We start from the raw sequence: 22,607 nt of genomic DNA, 5'->3' as shown, positions 1-22,607 counted from the left end.
TTATGTATACTAAACTGTGCAAAATAAACTGGAACTTATTAAATTGGTGATATAACCCTTTACATGGTGGTGATGCATATCTGCATCATACCGTTCAAATTCAATTATTTTTCAACGGGCATTGCAAAACTGTCTGAAATCTTTTTAATGCAGTTCAGAAACTTTCGTTTTTTATATAACAAGTGTTGGTCAGTCAGAATTCTGTCCAATACTCAACAGCTGATTACTTTTCCCGCCAATTTGGTGAATGTGGAAATCTGAATTGGTTGTGCAGTTTCTCATCCAAATATAAATAACAAAAAAAAATGTGTAGTTGATCTAATTTTTATTTTTAAACAAGTAAATATTATATTTATATAGTTATATTGTATCTTGTCGAGTTTCTGTGTTTGTTGCATTATAATACGAATAAATCAACAATTTCGCTTTGTTGCAGATATGCATCAAAGTAGCTTAACACATAAAAAAATACTGCAAATATACGAACTTCACTGGATTCTCCCAAACGGAGTGCGAAAAATGTTTATTTTTTTAGGTTTTAATAAAAGAAATAATTGCTTTAAAAAACTTAATTTAATTTGACATATTTAAAATATAAATTACTATATATTAATATTGAATGAATGTTATTATCTTTCTATAACACATATTAAAAAAATTTTCCTTTTAAGACCATTTGATGAAAAAAAGCATCACTCCCCTTTTTGTAAAAAAAAATTATTTTTATTTTCACTTATCTACCAAACAAAAAAAAATTAAGAAAATCGGAGTTATTGCCATGTAAAGGGTTAATTGTGGGAAATTTCTATGAAAAAAAGTAACATACTTTTGGGCAAATTATTCGAAGAATTACTACTATTGCATTCTGTTCGCCTGGTACTTCAAAATTCGTTAGGCAAAAAAATTGTCGGCTTGTCTGACCGATCCTAGTCTCGAGACCAATTGGGACTAGGATTTTAAGTATCATGCCAACAGAATGCATTTGTATTTTATTTTATTTTTATGGTAGGATTTCAAGAACTTTAAACAAAAAAATTGGCACTTCAAAAAGTTATGAACTTAGAATTCTTTTATTTTGGAAAATTTTAAGCAAACGCATTTCTATGGAAATTTGGAGAGGTGTTGTATCATAATAATCGACCAAACAAAAAATTAATAAATTCATTGCAAACGGATCTAAATTGTGTCTCATATTGAAAGAAAGCAGAGCAATAGGTTCAAATTGATCAAATCCGGCTGCGAAAAAGTTCCCATGACAAACACAAATAATTGTAATTTATTATAAGGTCTTGTAGAAAAATTATACTACAGTAGAATCCTGTTATAACGACTCCGCTTATAGTGTCCGTCCGGGTATTGCGACGAAAACTCGATGGCTTGATTGGTCCCCAGACAGACTTAGGTATACACTTACTCTATATCCTTTTGCTTAGTGCGTCTTCCGGGTATAACGACGAAAACTCGTCGGTCCCTTGAAAGTCGCTATAAGCGGATTCTACTGTATATGATCTTTAGAAATTGTACTATACCGAATAAAACAAGAATAGCCTCGACTTTCAAATACTAGTTACTACGGTAAATATAATAAAATCTAATTAAATGAAATACTGGTAAATTTTAATATCAGCACACCGCTTCCAAAAGTTTTATTCTGATCAAAAACTTTTGTACTTTTTGGGAAACAAAATGTTTTCTTTACTTGATACTTAATTTTTAATATATGTATATGAGAATGGCCTGGACTGTAAGAGTAAAGGAAAAAAAAAATTTTTAATCTTAAAATTTTTAAATTTTTAAATAAATATTCAACAAATATGCAATAATCAGTATATATAATAATATATAATTATCAGTCTTATGGCTTACAAATATTCGTTCTTATCAACACTCTGGCATTTCTCGCTTTTTAACAGTCAGTGAATGTATCCAGAAACAGTTTATTATAAGCTCTTGTCTGCAGTGGGTCAGTGAGACAAAATGTCCAAGTTAATAATTTATTTTCTGTGTACAATTCTTGCCGTAATCCCCAATAAAACCCTGTCGGTATCCGAAAATTCTGGTCAATTCATGTGCCTGTTACAGGATCCTCCGAATCAATGTGGCCAATTTTGCCTCGCCGCGCTGAGGCCAATAATTGATCACATTGAAACGCAAAAGAATTAGTGGAACAACAGTGATAATGAAAAACTAAATGAAATCCTTGCCAAATTGCAGAGAGCAGAGGCCCAGCAGACAGAAACTCGGGCTCAAATTGAAAATCAGCTGGAATCCCTGGAGAAATCATGGAAGAAGGTTGTTTCGGTTGACAGGATTAACAGGATGGAATTGCAGCAGGCCCTTCAAGCTTCACAGGCTAAACTTGATAAAAAACTTTCAGCAATAGAAGAAACGTTGAATAGCATTAAAAATAAAACAAAGTTCAAGCTGATCGGATCGAGGTATTTCTATATCGAACATGTTGAAGAACAAAGTTGGACGAATGCTTCGAATTCCTGCCAAAAAATAGGCGGACGTTTAGCTTCTATCCACAATGAAAAAGAGTTTAACAACATCGTTGCGGAACTAAATTCGGATATAAGTTATATGCTGGGCATTAGTGATTTGGCTGAAAAGGGCGTGTTTATATCTAAATCCACCGGGGAGAAAGCTCCCTTCTTGAAGTGGAAACCTGGAGAACCCAGATATGAGAACCCTAAACAGCATTGCGTTACTGTGCACGACGGTGGCATGTGGGTTGACGGTTGTTCTAAACACAAATTCATTTGCGAGTGATTTTCCTAATAACCTCTAGACAACAAGACAAATACTTACGACGAGGCAGATTGCCAAAACGACGCATTGCAAAAAGACGACATCGAGACGACAAAAGAAGAGCCAAAGATCCAAAAGGAGACGAGGATCACAACGACGAGAAGATGAACACGACGAGACCAAACCCAAGCAAGAAGGAAGTATTCGACGAGATCTGGCCGAGAGAAGACGTGCTTAAGACGAAGCAAACCAAACGACGCGACGACGATCTATTTTCCAGTTTAATCATTTTTAAATATTGTCTTTAAATAAAATCAATAATTTCAATAACCTTTAACCAATAAACAAACCCTACATTTGGGGGCTCGTCCGGGAGAGACTCGAGAAAAGTGGAAAAAAAAAGAGAACTTGTACGACGTGGTAAACAGACTCAGTGAAAACCCTACACATATACCTTTTTTTATATTATTATCTTTTTTATATAAAAAGTGTAAAGCGCTGGGCATTGAATAAATAAAAAATTAAGTAACTTCATTTTAATTTTTTATAAACAATTCATCGTACAGTAAATACCTTTTTGGACTTTTTTCCACAAGTCAAGTAGCGGGCAATACCAAACACATTTTTATGCGGACAATTTTCAACCAACGACGGCTTTAAGTGTATATTTTTCAACGACATTCTAGGTTTTATATACATTGGTATTCATTGATTTTAAAATTTAAAACTCTTTACACATTTTATTTGTTTTCCTGTGCGACATCAAGCCGTAACTTACAGAACCTAGTTAGACTTTTTACGCACTTTTGGCATTCAGTAGGCAAAAAATGCAACAAAATGTTTATTATTTTATTAGTTCTATTTAGAATTATGAAACTTTTTTCAAAATACCGTATCTGGATAATTTGCTGTGTTGTTGTGTTAAAGCTGTTTTGCGGGACCTTTGTTAATAAGGAATCAGAAATCCTTTAAACTTTATACTCGAAGGAAGAAAAAATGTTATCCATACGGAGTTCGAATTTCTTTTATATTTATAACTTTAAAATCTTTTGAAAATAGTTGGCATCAAAAAATGATTACTATGCTGGAAATAATTTTTAAATACTAAAACTAAAATATTAGAATAATGAGGAAGTGCAGCATTTAGAATAGATTTTTAGGTTTCCGCGTTACCGATACAGAATCAGTTCATTATAAACTCTTGTCTGCAGTGGGTCAGCGTGACAGAATGTCCAAGTTGATAGTTTATTTTCTGTGTGCAGTTGTTGCAATAAAAATCCCTATCGTTCTCCGAGAATTCTGATCGCTTCATGTGCCTTGCAGGATCCTGCGAATCAATGTGGCCGCGCTGATACACTAATAGATCACATTGCCAAGCACCAGAATGAGTGGAACAACAGTGATAATGAAAAACTAAACGACACCCAGCCCAAATTGCAAAGAATAGAGGTCCAGCAGACAGAAACTCGGGCTTAAATTGAAAGGCAGCTGAAATCCTGGAACAAGCTGGTTTCGGAGGACATTGTCGACAGGCTTAAACAGGTTTGATTGAACTTAAACAGGTTAAGATTGAGGAAGAACTTACAGCCATACAGGAAACGCTGACTTGAATGAATAACAAAAGAATGTTCAAGCGGATCGAGATATTTTTATATTGAACAAGTTGATGAGCAAAATTGGACGACAGGTTCGGAGTTCTGCGAAAAAAAGGCATTGTTGCGGAACTAAATTCGAATTTAAGTAATCTGCTGGACATTTGTGATTTGGCTGAAAAGGCGCGTTTATATGTAAATCCACCGGAAAGAAAGCTCCCTTTTTGAAGTGGAAACCTGGAAGACTAAAATATGATAACCCTCACCAGCATTGAGTTACTGTCCATAACGGTGGCATGTGGGTTGACAGCTGTTCCGCTAAACACAAATATATTTGCGAGTCTGCAGATGATTTAGTTAAAGTGGAGAAATGCTCAAGCAACCATAAGATTCACAAGACATGGATTATCCCAGAATTTACAGTATAAGCCTAGGGAATAGTTATACTAAACTGTGCAAAATGAACTGGAACTATCGGAACTGTAGACTTTTTTTTTGTGGCTCATACAAAATGTGCTACTGCTCTTGCTCACATTTTCAACAGAATGCATTAGTAGGTGGTCGCGTACCATTTTATTTTTATGGTAGTATTCCAAGAACTTTTAACAAAAAAAAAATTGGAAAATTTAGAAATATGGCACTTAAAAAAGGATCTAAAATGTGTCTCATATTGAAAAAAACAGGGCAATAGATTAAAATTGATGAAATCCGGCTATGAAAAAGTTCCCATGAGAAACATAATTAATTGTAATTGATTGTAAGGTCTTGTAGAAAAATTATACTACATATATGATCTTTAGAACTTGTACTATGCCGAATAAAACAAGAACAACCTTCAAATACTAGTTACTATGGTAAATATAATCAAATCTAATTAAATGAAATACTGGTAAATTTTAAAATCAGCACACCGCTTCCAAAAGTTTTATTCTGATCAAGAACTTATGTACTTTTTGGGAAACAAAATGTTTTCTTTACTTGATACTTAATTTATTATATATATATATATAAGAATGGCCTGGACTGTAAGAGTAAAGGAACAAAAAAAATTTTCTTATTTTTTTCTTTTTATTTAGCATAACAAGTATTTCTCGAAATAAATATTCAACAAATATGCAATAATCAGTATATATATAATGTATAATTATCAGTCCAATGGCTTACAGTTATTCGTTCTTATCAACACTCTGGCATTTCTCGCTCTTCAACAGTCAGTGAATGTATCCAGAAACAGTTTATTATAAGCTCTTGTCTGCAGTGGGTCAGTGGAACAAAATGTCCAAGTTAATAATTTATTTTCTGTGTACAATTCTTGCAATAATCCCCATAAAATCCCTGTCGGTATCCGAGAATTCTGGTCGTTTCATGTGCCTGTTAAAGGATCCTCCGAATCAATGTGGCGAATTTTGCCTCTCCGCCTTAATGCCACTAATTGATCACATCGCCAAGCACCAGAATGAGTGGAACAACTGTGATAATGAAAAACGAAATGAAACCCAGGCCAAATTGCAAAGAATAGAGGACCAGCAGACAGAAACTCGGGCTCAAATTGGAAGGCAGCAGGAATCCCTGGAGAAGTCCTGGAAGAAGGTTGTGTCGGAGGACATCATGTACAGGCTTAATAAAATGGAACTTCAGCAGACGGGCCTTCAAGGTTCACAGGCCAAAATTGAGGAACAACTTTCCGCTATACAAGAAACCTTGAATAGCATTAAAAATAAAACCGAGGGTAGAGTGACGATGATATCTTCTAAGTTCCAGCGGATCGGATCGAGGTATTTTTATATTGAAAGTGTTCAAGAACAAAGTTGGACGAATGCTTCGGATTCCTGCCAAAAAATAGGCGGACGTTTAGCTTCTATCCACAATGAAGAAGAGTTTAACAACATCGTTGCGGAACTAAATTCGGATATAAGTTATATGCTGGGCATTAGTGATTTGGCTGAAAAGGGCGTGTTTATAACTAAATCCACCGGAAAGAAAGCTCCCTTCTTGAAGTGGAAACCTGGAGAACCCAGATACGATCACCCTAACCAGCATTGCGTTACTGTGCACGACGGTGGCATGTGGGTTGACGGTTGTTCTAAACACAAATTCATTTGCGAGTTTGCAGATGATTAAGTCAAAATGGAGAAGGACAACATCAAAAAATGGTTATATCTATTTTTATATTTTTTATATAACAAGTGTAAAACGCTATTGAATGCCCAATAAATAAAGAATTAATTTTTAATTTTTTAAAAAACATTCATCTTTCGAAAATGTTGTTTAAATACATTTTTGTTTTTTTATTTTTTCCACATGTCAACTAGCGGGCAAACAAAAAACATTTATATGCGCACAATTTCCAACCAACGTCGACTTTAACTCTATATTTTTTTTCAGCGACAGGCTAGGTTTTATATCCATTGGTATTCACTGTTTTTAAAATTTTAAATTCTACACACACTTTACATGTTTTCCTGTGCGATGTCTAGCGGTAACTTACTGTACCTAGTTCGACTTTTTTGAGTGGTTTCCATAAACGGGTTTATGCTTTCCTTTGCTTGTGGTGCATATGTGCTGCCCACTCTCTGCATAATCTTTTTCATTAGCAAAGAACAAGTAAAAAGTAATCCATTATTGGTACATGAAATTCAAAGCTTTTTTTCCACAATCGATTTCCATTTTGATAGTAATTTTATGATAACCCTTTCATAAAATCCTTTATCTTTATTTGCAAAAAACTGAGCCATCTATTCTTCAAATAATGGATTACTTTTTACTTGAATAGTTTTTGGAATAGCCTTTGGTTGTTTAGCCTTTATGTATTTTGTTCAACATCTTTTATGTCTGCAAGGCTTCGGCTTGCCGAAGCTAGCTTCCTTTCTTGTATGCATATTAAATTATTTTTTTTTGTTTCTTAAAAGATATTTTTGAGAAAATTTAAATGAAAGCCTTGTTTTACTTTATTCTTTATAAACATTTTTATTCAATTTTTATTCAAAAATGTGAAACATGTGTATGCAATTTATTTTTTAAGATGTACCTTTAAAGAGATTCAATGGCATTTAAAATCCAGTTCCGGAAAGCAGGGACACCTGCGAAGGCTAAAAATCCGTCGCATAATTGACCCAGGCCAAATAAGGTAACACCGACAAGTTGCTGGTCAACGACCAAAGGTCCACCAGAGTCGCCACCACAAGTGGATTTTCCACGGGAATGGACACAAAAGTTATCCTCAGTGGTGAAAAGATAATTCTGGCAATCTTGAATAAGAAGCTCTACGCCTTTTAGATGTTCCGGATATTCCCCGAATTGGATTCCTTGGTAAACTGTTCTCTCACTGTCCCCAACCAAAAGCCTTCGCAAGAGTTTCGGGTGACGGATTCTTTTCGGCTAAGGAAATGCTCTGCACTTTGCTGGAGAACACAAGCGGCATACTTAATCGCATAACAGCAATGTCGTTTACAGACGTTTTTTTGCTGTACTTCTCGTGCGACTTTTTTGCTGCAACTTGGATGAGAGTCCCGTAGCTATTTGTCCATGAGGAGCCTGCGCGCACTTGGAATTCTTGGGCTTCAAGTTGTTTTCCTTCTCTGGTAAAGCGGCAGTGGGCAGCAGTAATGATAATGTCCTTGCTTCCTTTCTTGTTCTATATATTTTCACATTTTTCACCGACTTTTCCTATGAGTGCTATATGATATGGTCATCCGATTTCCACGAATTTTAATTCAATTTTTATTTATATTAATTCAATGAAACAGAATTATGTTTAGAGGTATGCCACTTGAAAATCTAACTAAAATACGAAAAGATATGAACTTAGGATTAGTGAATTTTGGTCAATTTTCAGCAAACCCACTTTTTTAAAAATTTGAAAAAATCATAAAAATCGTCAAAAAAATTCACAATTATCTAATGCAGTTTGTTGATTATAAAATTAATATGTTATGCATTACATTAACGGATCTAAAATGTGTCTAAGTCTAAAAGTTTGACTTGCTAAATATTTTTTCCTCAGATACTAATATTCGAAGAAAGTAGAGCAATAAATTTACATTAGTCATACCCGGCTGAGAAAAACCTCGCATGATTTGGCTTTTTATTGTATTTCATCATATATTGTAATATTTTTAATCTTTACAAATTGTACTATGCCAAATGAAACGAGAAAAAACTCTGTAGTCAAGCTCCTCGACTTTCAAACACCAGTTACTATGAGGAATATGATCAAATCTGATTAAAAAAAATACTGGTAAATTTTTATAAAAACACGTCGCTTCAACGAAATCTATGGTGATCAACAATTTATGAACTGGGGTACGAAGAGTATTTTTTACTTAATACTTACTTTTCAACATATTCAGAATGGCCCGTACTGTAAGAGTAAGGGATAAGAAAAGCATCTAAAAGCTTAATTTTTTTTTTGTTTTGTAGTATAGTATAGTTAAGTATTAGTATTTCTGGCGAAATAAATAATCAACAAATATGGAATAATCAGCATATATAATATATACGGCTTACAGTTAGTCGTTATTATCACCACTCTCGCACTTCTCGCTCATCGACAGTCAGTGAATGCATCCAGAATCAGTTCATTATAAACTTTTGTCCCCAGAGGGTCAGAGTGACAAAATGTCCAAGTTAATAGTTTCTTTTCTGTGTGCAATTCTTGCCGTAATCCCCATAAAAACCCTGTCGGTATCCGAGAATTCTGGTCGTTTCATGTGCCTGTTACAGGATCCTCCGAATCAATGTGGCGAATTTTGCCTCTCCGCCTTAATGCCACTAATTGATCACATTGCCAAGCACCAGAATGAGTGGAACAATTGCGATAATGAAAAACGAAATGAAACTCAGGCCAAATTGCAAAGAATAGAGGACCAGCAGACAGAAACTCGGGCTCAAATTGGAAGGCAGCAGGAATCCCTGGAGAAATCCTGGAAGAAGGTGGAGGACATCATAGACAGGCTTAATAGGATGGAATCTAAGCAGACTGCTTCACAGGACAACCTTGAGGAAAAACTTTCCTCAATTCAAGAAAACTTGAACAGCTTTAAAAATAAAACTGATGCTAAAGTGACGATGATGTCTTCTAAGTTCAAGCTGATCGGATCGAGGTATTTCTATATTGAAAGTGATGAAGGACAAAATTGGACGGATGCTTCGGATTCCTGCGAAAAAATAGGCGGACGTTTAGCTTCTATCCAAAATGAAGAAGAATTTAACAACATCGTTGCGGAACTAAATTCGGATATTAGTTATATGCTGGGCATTAGTGATTTGGCTGAAAAAGGCGTGTTTATATCTAAATCCACGGGAAAGAAAGCTCCCTTCTTGAAGTGGAAACCTGGAGAACCCAAATACAATCACTCTGACCAGCATTGCATTACTGTGCATAACGGTGGCATGTGGGTTGACAGTTGTTCCTTTGAACACAAATATATTTGCGAGTTTGCGGATGATTAAATTAAAATGGAGATATATATATACCTAGTTTTATATTGTTATTTTGATATAATGTAAGTCGAAAACACAAGGCTTTTAACAGTGGCGGATCCACGGGGGAAATTAGGGAAATTTCCCCCCTTGGAACCACAGAACCTGAAAATTTTACTTGTTTGCTATGGTTGACTTTTCAAATATAACCACTTTGTTTACCAAAAAATTGGGATGGATAATTTTTGTTTTATAATTTGTACTGTATTTCTCTCGCAATAATAAGTTTAAACCCCAAATCGAAGAATAAGTTCAATTTCCCCCCAAGCATCGTCTCTGGATCCGCCACTGCTTTTAATAAATAATTGTAATCTTGACTAGGCCTAAGTAAATATACTGTTTAAAAAAAAATAATTTTACATTTATTTTACATGTGTTTTCGTGCGACATCTAGCGGTAACTTAAAAAACCTAGCTAATTTTACTTTTACGCGCTTTCAACATACAGTGGGCAAAAGAATTCGACAAAATGTTTAATTTTGCTAGTTTTATTTAGAATGTTGAACATTTTTATACAATACCGTAGCTGGCTTAGATTGCTTTGTGTTACTGTCGCTCTTACTAAGAAATCAGAAATCTTTTAGACGTTCTCGAAAAAGAATAAATGTTTTCCATACGGAGTTCGAATTTTACATTTATTGTATGTTTATAACTTTTAAATAACTTAATAGATCCTTCTAAAAATATTTGGGATCAGAAAATGACTACTATGGGAAATAATTGTTAAACACCAAAACTGCATGTTGGGTTCCTCCAAGGTAACTGAAAAATTTAATTTTTTTGAAAAAAAAAAAAAAAACTTTACCTTTGCAGTTTTTTCCATAAATGTCTATAAATTTTCTTGAAAAATAAAAACCTCAGTGGTATATTTTGCATAATATTTATCGCTTTTTTATTTCTTGTTTTTGTTTTCATTACATACGTAATAATTTATTTTTCTTTTGTATTTATTTGTTTCTGCACTACTTAAATATGAAACGTTGAAGTCAAATTTGCTTTTTCATTAACTGTTTAATTTGATTAAACTTTATTTGCTTGTGGTGCATTTCATTTTATGTTTTCGTTTATACTCCTCCCCCCGAATTCTCACTACATTTTCTATTGTTTATTTGCTCCACAATTTGTACATTTTATTTCTGCATTCTGAATCGTCAGACATATATTTATGTATATGTTGTATTTTGACAAGACGCGGATTTGTTGCTGCATGCTTAAATAATTAGTATATAACTTATGCCATTATTTTGTGATTTCTTGTTCTTCTTTAGCCTTTGCACGTTTAAGTTTTAACAATATCAAGTCGATTCATTAAGCGGGGCAAAGATGCTCGAATTTAGCTGGGCATCGTTCTATCTCGTATTTAAATTTAAATATATATAATATGTCATATATAAACACTCGGGTTATGTAAAATTTGTCAATATATTTTAATCGTTTAATTATAAAAATGATTGTTTGTTTTGTTGTTTATCTCTTTGGATTGTTAGCAAAAATGATACAAAACATGTTTGGGTTTTTTTCATCTCTGTATGCTCAACTATTTTCATCGTTTGTAAAATTTGGCCATAAATACACGAAATTTGCTGAAAACCGTTTTGACGTTTTTGATTAACCATATTTCGTCCCTATTCACTCGGTACTTTTCTGTTCTTTAGCTGTGTTATTTAACTTATTTAATGTTATTCATTTATCGTACTGGTTCTGGTTCTGGCAAATAAAACACAAAATTGAAGAGAATTCATTTACAATAATTTGTATGTTTTTGTTTTTATTTATTTTTTTTGCAAGGCAATTGCAATTTGTTTGTGAATTTTTTAAACTTTTTTTTATGCATAACAATGGATTCTTTAATGCTTAGTGTCTCAATTTGAATGGTTTATAAATGTTTTATTTACGTCTTAAGTGTTCGTTTATCGCTTGTTTAAATTTATACAATTTTACATAAATTTAGCTTATGATCTAAACAAATTTTGGTTTGAATTTGTTTAAATGGTTTTTGTTTCCTTTTGTTTTATTTTAATTTAGAAATTGTATTCTTAAATACAGAACGAAATGTTTTCTTTTAGAAAGTACAAACACACACAGGCATAAATAATTTATGAAATATGTTTTTATAACAAAAGTTTATAGATTTTAGAAATCTCTGCGCTCTTTTCGCTTGGCTCTTGGCTTGGGTTTGTTTTTAGTTGGTTATTATCCAGAAGATATCTTGCATATACAAATGTCTCTCACAAAGTGTTGGCAACTAAAATCCGTACTCTAATCTCGTCGAGGGAAAAATTATATATACAAAAAAACGAGGACCAGTCGATGTCATTCACAATAGACAAAGAACTAAGCCAAAAAGGAAGCCTTAAGAACTAGTTAGCAAATGTTTTGTTTTATGTTTACGATCTACGAAACTAAATGCCTACAGAGCAAAGCTTACAACTTGAAGAAGAACAGAAGACTATAATTATACAATTAAGAGAATTGCTCGAATTATAACTAGCAGCTACAATAAATATTAATCTTTATGTAAGCTTATGTATATGTTTATGCATCTCGTGGAGGCTGGGATTAATTAATAATCCAGCACTTCCTGCTCATCATCTGTCATATATCGTAGTATATTAATCATATCTGTATTGTATAAATTTAACGCTGCAACTCCTTATTCATACAAATTTGCTTTTCCTTCTTTAATAAGATTTATTTTAGAACTGTTTAGCGTATATTTTTGTTGTTATCTGTGGTGGGTTCATTTTGTGTGTTTTCTCATTACTCTCTATCGATTTGTCTGTTCAACTTAAACTAAGGGTTAACTTAGTGTAATTACATTGGTTTCCAGAGGGCTATGTGCATATCCCCTCCCTCCTTTCTTAAAAAGAACCAGCTGCCTGTCTGACCAAAGAAAAACCTTTTCTAAATTTTGCTTTTGAAGCCTCGCTTTGAATATTGTTTTGGGTTTAAATGTCTTGCAGAGCTTACAAGTGTAAAAAATAATATCTTAATTAGGTCTAGCAATAAGTGCTAAAAACACACGCACAAATTGGTCGTTGAACAATATACACAAAATTAATTTTTTTAAAGCTTTGGTTTCATTTATAATTTCTGCAAGCAACGCTGAAAGATTTTCGAAATTGGGAAGCATAAATAAATTGTTTTGTCCTTTTTGTTTTGTTTTTCTTTTCTTCTTTTGAGTGAGATCAATTCAAGCTATGTAAAAGCGATTTGAAAATATATTAAAATTTTGAAAAGTAGTTGCGATACAGGGGAAAAATTATAGTTTTTCACGTTCCCAGGATCTTAAGGTTTGCTCTTTATAAATTTCTTTAAATATAATATGGGTTGTTCAAGTTGTATTAAAAACTCAAATGATTTGAAAATGTGTAATATTTAAAATTCAGTTGGTAATCCCTAATAGGATTTTGTTAAACAAATGTGATGACGTGTCACTCAGTTAGATTTAACAATTGAAAAGCCAGCGGGCATGTTTATAAACATTACCAAATTAGTATTTCAAAATATATTTCATTTCTCGAAAGATTAGTAAAACCCATAAAACGGGCAAAATGTGCGTTTAGGCTTTGTGCTTGAATTTCGGCTGCACTTTCTTTTCCAAGTGAAATTGCGATCTTAACTAAATTTCCAACAGTGTGTGTGTGTGTGTGTGTGTGTGTGGAAGGAGCTTTTCATTGAGAGTTTCTTCCTCTTTTTTTTGGGGGTTTTTATCTCTAGGCTATTTCCTTTTTGATTTGTAACTCGCAGTTCGTTGTCGCCGACGTTGTGGTGGATGTGGCTGCCGTGGGTGGTGCTGGTGGTGTCTGCTTCTTGCTGGCCTTGGTGGCCATCGGGGGATGTGGTGCGTTCGCGGCATGCTGCTGGTGCACCGCCTGAGCTGATCCGCTGACCACCGTTTGGGCTTGGGGTGGCATCCACTGGCGCTGCTGCTGCTGCTGCTGCCGCTGCTGCAATGGCATCTCGTCGTCGTCGGAGTCCTCCTCCTCCTCCTCCGGCTCCTCCTCTGCATCTTCCTCCGCATCCTCTTCTGCGTCCTGGCTCTCCTCTTCGAGCCTGCGATTGCTCTCCTCGCTGGCCACGTTGCTGCTGATCTTTTCCAGGGCATGACAGGCGGACATCTGGGCCTTCTTCATCGAGGACTCGTCGCTGCTGTTGCTGCTATCGAAAAGTTGACCGGCGGTGGCCGCCGAGTCCGGCGAAAGGGGCGTTGTCGCCGTGGGGGGCGTGGCCAGAGCACTGCTGTGGGGGGCCTGCACCTGGACACCCTCATCCTCCTCCAGCTCCTCCTCGACCTCCTCTTCGTCCTCCTCGTCGTCTTCGTCGTCCTCCATTTCCTCATCGCTGGAGGTTTGACTGGCTGGGGGACTCTTAAGATGATTACTTGGGTGGCTTTTCTCCCCGTTTCGCTCGCCTTTCTCCAGTTCATCGGACTCCGTGGCTGGTGAGTTGTTGGAGGGGCTCTCCTCCTCCTCCTCCTGCGATTTCTCCTCCCTGCCTGCCTCCTGCTCCTCCTCCGCCACCTGCTGCAGCTTTATCCTTTTGTTCTCGGGCTCCTCGAGCTTCTCGAGGAACTCCCCTTCGCTCGTACAACAGTTGAGGGGCGTGGCACTCCTACGCAGGCCATTCGCCGGGGGCGGTGGCTTCATCAGCGGCAACAGCTCCTGTTGATTATTGTTATTGGCCCTGTCCTCCATCTCCTCCTCCTCGAGGTCCTCGTCCTCCTCCTCCTCCACTTCCGCTTCCGCTTCCGCTTCCCGTTCGCCGGCGCCTCCTCCGCTGGCCACCACAATCTCCTCGAGTCGCGTCTGCTGCTTGAACGGCATCTTGCGCAGGTCCACCTTGCACTCCTGCTCCTCGAACTGCCTGCGATACCGCTGCAGTTGCTCCGTGAGGTCGGCGATCTGGGCATCCCTGCTGTGCAGCGCCTCGCACAGCTGGATGTTCTTGTAGCGATACTGGTGGTTCTCCTGCAGCAATCCCTGCAGCAGGTGGAGCACCCGCTCCCGATCCCTGGGCCGCGTGTCCCGCAGCGACTCCACCGCCTGCTCCCAGGGCGGCAACATGGCACTCGAGTCCGGTTCCCCGTTCAGGCTGTCCGTATCATCCGTATCCGTGGACAGCTCGAATTCGCTGCCCAAATGAGGCTTTCCATTGGAAAGGCCGTGGCTACCACCACCACCAGCACTGTGCTGCGACTTCGGGTGGTGGCTCGGGTGGTGCGGTGAGCTGACCACATTCGACGAGTGGGTGCTCAGGTTGAGCCCGGCACTGGAGGATTGGGTGGGCGAGGAGGCCTGCGCCTTGTAGTAACCATGGCTGTAGTGATGCGTCATGTGGTGATGCGACTGGTGGTGCTGTTGCTGCTGCTGGTGGTGCTGCTGCTGCTGCTGGTGGTGATGGTGGTGCTGCTGCTGCTGATGGTGGTGGTGTGGAGCGAGGTGGGGACTCACCCCAACCACCGGCTGCTGACTCATCAGGTTCTTGTTGATCCTAATCCGACTTGGTTCGTTGTTCGTGGCCGCCAGCGACGAGCTGCCATTCGGCAGCGAACTGGAGCTGGGCAATAGTTTGGCATGCTGATTAACGGTGGCTATGATGTGCTGCGACGGCGGTGGCGCCCCCGTCCCCGCCCCCAATGGCTGCACCACCGACTGGTGGTGCGGCGAGGTCGAGGAGGTAATCTCGTTGCTGCCACCCGCTGAAAATTCCTCGGGACTGCGCATATTTCGCAGGTTGGCGGCCGCCGTTGTTGTTGTGCTTGCTGCTGCTGCCGTTGTGGTTGTGGCTTGCGACGGTGGTACACCACCTGCACCGCCTGCTGGTGGTGCTGCACTCCCTGCAGGAGCAGCGGGCAGGTGGGCGGGTAACGGTGAATTGCTGCCACTGGAGGAGGTGTGCGGCGGTTCGACGACATCCAGTGGCACGTCGACGCTTTCGTTCGGCGATATTGTGGGTGGCGTGGGTGTGGGGGTCTGCGATCGCTCCTGCTTGATGTGCACCACCTGATGGTCCCGCTCCTTGTCCCTCAGCCGCTGGCGCTCCATCACCTCCCGCTCCGCGAGCCGCTCGCGCTCCTTGTTGCTGTCCCGCTCCTTCGAGAGGATGCTCTTGCGCGGCGCCAACGCCACGTTGGGCTGGTAGGTGCGCTCCGCGTACCGCTTGTCCGTGCTGCGCACCACCCGCTCGGGATTCTGCAGCTCCGGCGGATCCTGGCAGGCGTACGGCAGCGAGGAGAGCGTGGCATTGTAGGCGTGCAGGAAGGCCTTCGCGTTGCTGGGTCCCCACGGACGGAACGCCGACGAGGAGTTGAGCGCGGCCGGCGGTGGGTGGTGGTGCGGCCCGTGGGGATGTGGTGCGGTGGCCACCAGAACGGCTCGATGCTGGTGGGCCAGTGGCAGGGGGAGGGGCAGGGGATGCGAGTGCGGCAGGTGCTCCTTCTCCCGCTCTCGCTCTCTCTCCCGCTCCCTCTCCCTCTCTCTTTCCCTCTGCTGCTGCTGCACACAGTGCGCATACATAATCTGGTAGTGGTACTCCATGGCCGCTCCAGGCGAGGCTCCCTTCAGCTGCTGCTGCTGCTGCTTCTTGCCACTGGGAATGTCCATCTGCGACTGCTTCATCGGCGGCGGAGGGGGCGGGGCCAGGGCGCCCACCAGTCCGTGCGGATGTGCCGCCAATCCGAGAACGTGTCCCGATCCCAGCAGCCCGTCGTCCAGGAGCATTTCCGCCTGAAAGGAGATCGGAGAAGGAGGCAGGGTTGTTAGAAAAGTGATCGATCGGAAAAAGAGGACACTGGAAAAAATAGAATTTAAAACAGGAAAACAAAAATAGTCTCATTCTGGTTGTCCAAAGAAATCTTTACCTTCTAATACATTAAATACTTAATAAAATTTTCACAACAGCTTTTATGTAAGAATTCTATTAGTATTTTATTTATTTTACAGAAGTTATAATATTTAAATATTGTACCTTTCTGTATAATCTCACTATATTTTAATTTAAGTAATTAGCTATAGGACATACTTTTAAAGAAATGAACTTCTACACTTCTAAGTTAACTTAAACAAATTAGTGAACTCTGCTGTTAGTTTTCCACTGTGGAGACCGTAAGGCTGTTAGAAAATTGATCGAGCATTAAAATAGCAGTGAAGGCCTGGCAAAACCAGTAGCCATCATCAATTTGAATTGCAGTCGATGGCTAGCGAGTGGGCTAATTATAAACAAACAACCGAACTTCCAAAGGAGCGATCCTCGGCAGCCAGACACCAAGCCCCAAACGCACCCCGCGGCTATGGCGCCAATTGTCATTGAGACGAAACCAGAAACCAGCATCCAAAGAAGGGGAAAGGAGATTGGTTCCCCCCTGGACGGATGGACGGATGGTGGCTTCCTCCTGGTTCTGTAAACGCAGACCGCTTTGAAGTGACTGCCAGCAGTTGTCTCATTCGAAGTACTACCACTCATTATACCCTATAATTGAGGGGAACAAGGGTATAAAGTATTCTCAAAAAACTACATCTATTATTACTAATTAAACATCGAAAAGTACATAGTAATAACCGAATTTCTTTAAATAACAAATATATTTTGGGTCCACCCTAAAGGGGGAATTAAAAGTACTTCTGAAACTTTACTATATCCTTTAGAGATTTGAACCCCATTAAAACTTCATTTGTTACCTTTGGCATTCCTGATAGCCTGATTTATTATGGTATTTTTGTATATCAAGGTTTATATGATATTTCTATTCAAAAAATATCACATATTTGAACCTTTGGTTAAATGATTGAATTTGTAATTTCTTTCCATATTGCGTGAGCAGACATTTTTGCACAAAGTTGCCTTGGTTTTGAAAACATAAATCAAAGCAAACACTTAATTGTGAGGTACTCGAAGTCGCAACCGCTTGTTTCGCACAAATTTGCATTATCAGCGTGGTTAAAGGAAGACGCGAATTGTGGAGTGGAATGGGGAAAACGAGGAGGAGGAGGAGGAGCAGGGGATCTGGGTAGCAATCCTAGCCGGTTTCGCGGTTTGCGTGTTTGTGTAGCTGTTAAAATGATTGGCACTGCGTCCAATTATGGACAACACAACCTCAGCTGCAGACGCAGCAGCCATAAAGTGATTTTTGAATGGAGGCGGCGCCATTATCCATTACCCATCGCCATCGCCATAGCCATGGCTATCGTTATAGCCATCGTCATAGCCACAGCTCCATGGCCAACTGCGTCCTCCCATCCCATTCCATCCCATCCCATCCGCGATTGCAACGCGCAGAGGAGGTGTCACAGCGGCAGTTAAACAAATGGCCAAGGCAAACGATGGCGATGATCGAAGCGAGTCGGTAGTTGGTACTCAGAAGTCGGTGGTCGGTTGTTGGCTGTTGGTTGTTGGTTGTTGATAGGAAGTCGCCTCTTCTTCTTCGAGAGATTGCCGCTGAGTTGGCAAATGTTAATCCGAAAGGTGGGCTAATGATGATGGAGATCTGAAGATCCGAGCGCTGCGAGATCAGCGAGCGTGTCAACAACGGCTCATTAGCATAATCACGGCATCGGGTTTCAGCTTTTAGGGGAGCTGCCATTAAATATTTAGCCTTTAACAACCAGTTCTTGATCTCTCCCTCCATTCCAACAGCCTTAAAGTATGCCACATAAGCTAGCAATGAACTAGATTCTCTTTGGACTTGGTTTGCCATTTAGCTAACCAAAGGCTACCAGCTAAGATATAAACAAATTTAAAAAGAAAATACAGCACTCCAGTGAGAGAGATTAAGCCAGAAGACTTCCCCCCAAAACGGGGCGACAGCAAAAAATATAAAACAAAATAAGACACACATTGAAAATGCTAAAAAAGATATAGCGCTGCGATAAGAAAACTGGAAGCCAGACACATACGAGCACTCGCACTCGCACTCGCAGTGGAGGCCCACAAATGAACCATTAAATAGCAAAATCATAAAAATCAAGAGCCATAAAGAAGTCGTCGCCAAGGAGCGCCATCTTCAGCCGGCTGATAGGCGAACGGCAAACTGCACCACTGCTGGTGAGCAGCACCACTGGCAACCAAGCACCACCGAGTCGGGGCCAAAAGGAGAACGCAGCAGGAGATGATGCCCGGTGCTCGGTGCTCGGAGCTCGAGGAGCGGCGACCGACAGTCGCTTTAACTGTAAGCAGATGGCAGCCGGCGATAGATGACGAGGCACCAAAGCAACGAGGCAGTCAAGGAGCTTTAAAGTACACTGAGCGAAAAGAAATGGATTTATTCAATTTACTTCAAACTACTTTCGAAGGTCTTTACCCTATCATATATCTTGAACTAATTTATGCAGGTCATAATGCAATTAAAGTTGTGCTCATAAAATGGTAAGGTTATACAATTTGCATTTTTGTTACCATTTGTAAAGTTTAATCCAATTAAATTTTTTAAGTATTTTGAAATTTTTAAAGTAGAAAGTTTTTTGCAATTATGATCATGTTTTCTTCGAGGTACCACAAAAGTTTTTAAAGATCTTTTCATGTCTGGATTTAACACTTTGCACTCCGGCTTCAACATTTTCTGTGCTTGTTATAAATTATTTTTTATTTTTTTTTTTTTAAGTTTCTGGATTAATGTAGTTTTAATGTTACATTTTTCCCAGTGTTTCGGAGCAGTAAAGCTGAGGAGCAGCCGGCAGCTCAGTGACTTGAATCTCCTCGCTGGCGCACGCGTCGTCGCTGACGGTGCAATGACAAATTGCACTATTGGCAGAGGCGGAGGCGGAGGCGGAGGAGATGGTAGGAGAAGGGGGAGTGAGGTCGAAGGGGGGGGCAGGAGGAGGTGGCGGAGGAGGCATCTTGGTTGCCAGTGCGGGTGCAAGACGGCACCGTTTGGTTTCCAACCAGCGAGCAGAAGGAGCGGAGGAGCGAAGTATCAACGTCGCTGGTGCTTAAGTCCAAGGTCTTTTGCCATAACTCAGCTCCAAAGATGATGTGCATCGGAGCCGGGGGAAGGCATTGAAGGAGATCGAAAGAGATCAGTATATATTAAAGAGACGGTATACCCTGCCAGTCAGAAGGTGGATTCATAAAAGGAATTCGAATTAGCCGCCGTATTCTCAACTTAAATCATGGTTAAATTAAGTCCTCTTCAAATGCTCATTCTCAATTGCCTTAAAAAATACTGATTTTTTTTAACTTTTTATATAGACAGAAAAATAATATTTGTTAAGTTTAAACCTTTGGAGGATTTAGAAAAATAAAACAGTTCACTTAAAATTACCTATTTATAAAAAAAACATTGATAAGTGAACTGTTTCTAATAAAACCAAAACTTGTATCACAGCAATATAAAAATGTTGTTGCTTACAAACAAAAATTAATTAGATTTATATTAAAGCTTGATATTATAAAAAATTAAATTTAAAATGCACAAAAAGTTTAATATTTTATGTTAAGCATTAAATAATCTACTCATAATTTAGTTTTTTTTTAGAGTCAACACAGGCAAGTACCTCTTCTTCAGCGAGTGTATCTAGAAAATAATTGCACCCAAGTGACTGCTGCTGTTGCCCAGGGGTGTGGCAGAGGGGGGTTTTGAGGGGACTCTTGGGGGGAAAGGGGGATGGGGGTACGGAGGTGGGTTCGGCAGTAGAGCCATGGCAGCGACATGACTCCGCTTGACGATAAGATCATGGCAAATATTGACGACGACCGCGACGGACATGGACATAAGACTTGGGACATGCGACATGGAGATGGCGATGCCGATGGAGATGGAGATGCAGTTGCAGTTCCAGTTGGCTGTGGATGTGGATGTGGTTGTGGATGCGCTGGATGTGCACGTCGATGTGGATGGGCATGTGGTAGTTGTGGATTTGCCGATGGAGACGGCAAATGGCAATGGTAAACGGCGTTGACAATGAAGTCCGACCAAGTCATGTATGGGTGCAACGCCAACAAAAGCAACAACAACAACACTAACAACAACAAGAGTAACAACAACTTGCGCCCCATTGATTTAGACTGGCAATTATGCAGCCAAAGATCGGCGTCGTCCTGCTGCTGCTGCTGCTGCTCCATGTTCCCCAATTGATGAGGATGCTTTTGGGGTTCGGGGATTCGGGCTGGCTGTGGATGCAGTGGCGTCCATGTGGAAATGGAGCACCGACCCATATGCATTGAACATTGCACCGACATGGTCGTCGTCGTTTGGCTGCTGTCAGCCTCATCTGCATTTCTTGGCGTCATCTTGTTGCCTGTTGCAGTTGTTGCAATGCACGCAAAGAAATTTCAAACAATAAAAATAGAAAATATTTCTTCTACTTAAATGAAATTGGTGCATGGTAGCTAACGTCTTTAATCAAGGGATATTTATATTAATAAAATTTGGAAAGAAATGACATAACACATACAAAAATATAACAATAGAAAAGAATAAAAGAATTGGAAACAAAATCCTTTCTAAGCTATTCCCTAAATGGGTTACATTAAATTGTTTAATATTGGTTACTAGTTTGTTGTTTTGGATCATAAAATAAACTTAATTATACAAATTTGTTAGGTGTATTCCTGGTTTTCTTTTGCTGTTTTTGTTTGCGTCTGGCGCTGGCAGTAAACTTGTTTACCCCGCCGAATTCGCATCGACAATACACTACTCGCTACTAGCCCATTTCTCTTTCCCCTTTTGCGACGGCGACATTTTACAATTTTCCATTCGTGTTGTTGTCTGCCTCCAAAAAGAAGGAGAGCGCCAAAAACAGCCACAAAATAAAACACAAGCGAGCAACAAAAAATGTAAGTTACAGGAACAAAGTCAACTATTGTAAAGAGTTTCCAAGCATGACCATGACACACACAGCAAACTCGAAACCTTCAAGAAAGGAGTTCAAAGTGTTCATAGCCATAAAGCGTATTGATTCAGGTGAACTTAAAATATAAATATTTATGTAGGTAATGTTTTAGCCTTTAAATGGCTGCATAGATGGAGATACTTAATCCAACGATGCATAATCTCTACAAAAATATCATAACAAACTTTGAGTTAAGTTGTAATCCCTAAATCACTTTTGTAATTAAATTGCACTCTGCTCATTTTGCTCGACACCTTCGCCCATTATTTTACTACTTTACATAGGCCTTTCCATGATTACCAACATGTTAATAACTCTATGCAGATCCATTAAAATAATGGGTGATTTAATTAAATAGCATCATAATAATCAGCATTTCAAGCGCAACGCGCAGAACTAAAAACTGTAAAAAGCGCGAACAAATGAAGAAAGCACAAGGAAAGAAATTAAATAGGTTTATGAAAATAAATTGCACAGGGGAAGATATATGGCGGAGATTAAAGAGAATACTTTGCGTTCAGAAAAATATTTAAATCAACTTTTAATGAAGTCGAAAACAAATTCCGCTCCGGGTTCTAGTTGGCTGCTTGCAGTCCGCCTAATAAGCAGGGGAAATTCCAATTGGAGCTAAATGAAACCGAATCTGCGCGTAAGATAAATAAAAAGCTAATGTCTTGTCTACTAAATCATGCCGGGTCGCAGTTCTGGGAGCGATTCCTCTTCTTTTTTTTTTTTTGTATTTCTCAAGTGTTTTTCCCTGTTCTGCACTCTGCAATTTCTCTGTCCAATTAGCGTGCGACGTTTTGAGTGATGGCACAAAGTCAGACAATGCGCAAGCGCAACTGCAACATTGCCACACAGGAAAAAATTCAAATTCAACATAAGTAGATTTACTCATTGAATTTGAATTTTTTTCTAAAAAAACACACACAGTCACACAATTAAACTTTCTTCCA

The 22,607-nt window shown here is 39.3% G+C and overlaps 4 protein-coding genes across 4 annotated transcripts in view; 3 read left to right on the top strand and 1 right to left on the bottom strand.

The window, feature by feature from the left end:
- Positions 1-1,732: 1,732 nt before the first annotated feature.
- LOC122320858 (accessory gland protein Acp29AB-like) lies at positions 1,733-2,919 on the top strand. Its single transcript, XM_043209395.1, has 3 exons — positions 1,733-1,744; positions 2,215-2,740; positions 2,792-2,919. The coding sequence occupies exons 1-3, from the start codon at positions 1,733-1,735 to the stop codon at positions 2,917-2,919; spliced, it is 666 nt and encodes a 221-aa protein (XP_043065330.1).
- A 2,688-nt stretch (positions 2,920-5,607) lies between these two features.
- Positions 5,608-6,590, top strand: LOC108100833 (accessory gland protein Acp29AB-like). Its single transcript, XM_017204904.1, has one exon. The coding sequence runs from the start codon at positions 5,619-5,621 to the stop codon at positions 6,462-6,464; it is 846 nt and encodes a 281-aa protein (XP_017060393.1). The 5' UTR covers positions 5,608-5,618; the 3' UTR covers positions 6,465-6,590.
- Positions 6,591-8,911: 2,321 nt separating this feature from the next.
- Positions 8,912-9,821, top strand: LOC108100853 (mannose-binding protein A-like). The gene has a single exon (XM_017204932.2). It carries the CDS (start codon positions 8,961-8,963, stop codon positions 9,792-9,794), a length of 834 nt encoding a protein of 277 aa, XP_017060421.1. The 5' UTR covers positions 8,912-8,960; the 3' UTR covers positions 9,795-9,821.
- An 868-nt stretch (positions 9,822-10,689) lies between these two features.
- Positions 10,690-22,607, bottom strand: part of LOC108100852 (AF4/FMR2 family member lilli) — a 100,291-nt gene continuing 88,373 nt past the window's right edge. The window contains 1 exon segment of the mRNA XM_017204931.2: positions 10,690-16,551. Coding sequence (XP_017060420.2) covers positions 13,540-16,551 — 3,012 coding nt within the window. The 3' untranslated portion in view covers positions 10,690-13,539.

Source organism: Drosophila ficusphila, unplaced genomic scaffold (assembly GCF_018152265.1).
Source record: "Drosophila ficusphila isolate 14025-0441.05 unplaced genomic scaffold, ASM1815226v1 contig_855, whole genome shotgun sequence".
Taxonomy (NCBI): Eukaryota; Metazoa; Arthropoda; class Insecta; order Diptera; family Drosophilidae; genus Drosophila; species Drosophila ficusphila.
This window is presented reverse-complemented; position numbering and strand designations above follow the sequence as displayed.

Excerpts from the sequence above, each read along its gene's own strand:
- LOC122320858 (XM_043209395.1), top strand. Across the intron at positions 2,741-2,791 it reads CGGTGGCATGTGGGTTGACG|ACAACAAGACAAATACTTAC; the intron begins GTTGTTCTAAAC and ends AATAACCTCTAG.
- LOC108100833 (XM_017204904.1), top strand. The coding sequence starts at position 5,619 with ATGTCCAAGTTAATAATTTATTTTCTGTGTACAATTCTTGCAATAATC.
- LOC108100853 (XM_017204932.2), top strand. The coding sequence starts at position 8,961 with ATGTCCAAGTTAATAGTTTCTTTTCTGTGTGCAATTCTTGCCGTAATC.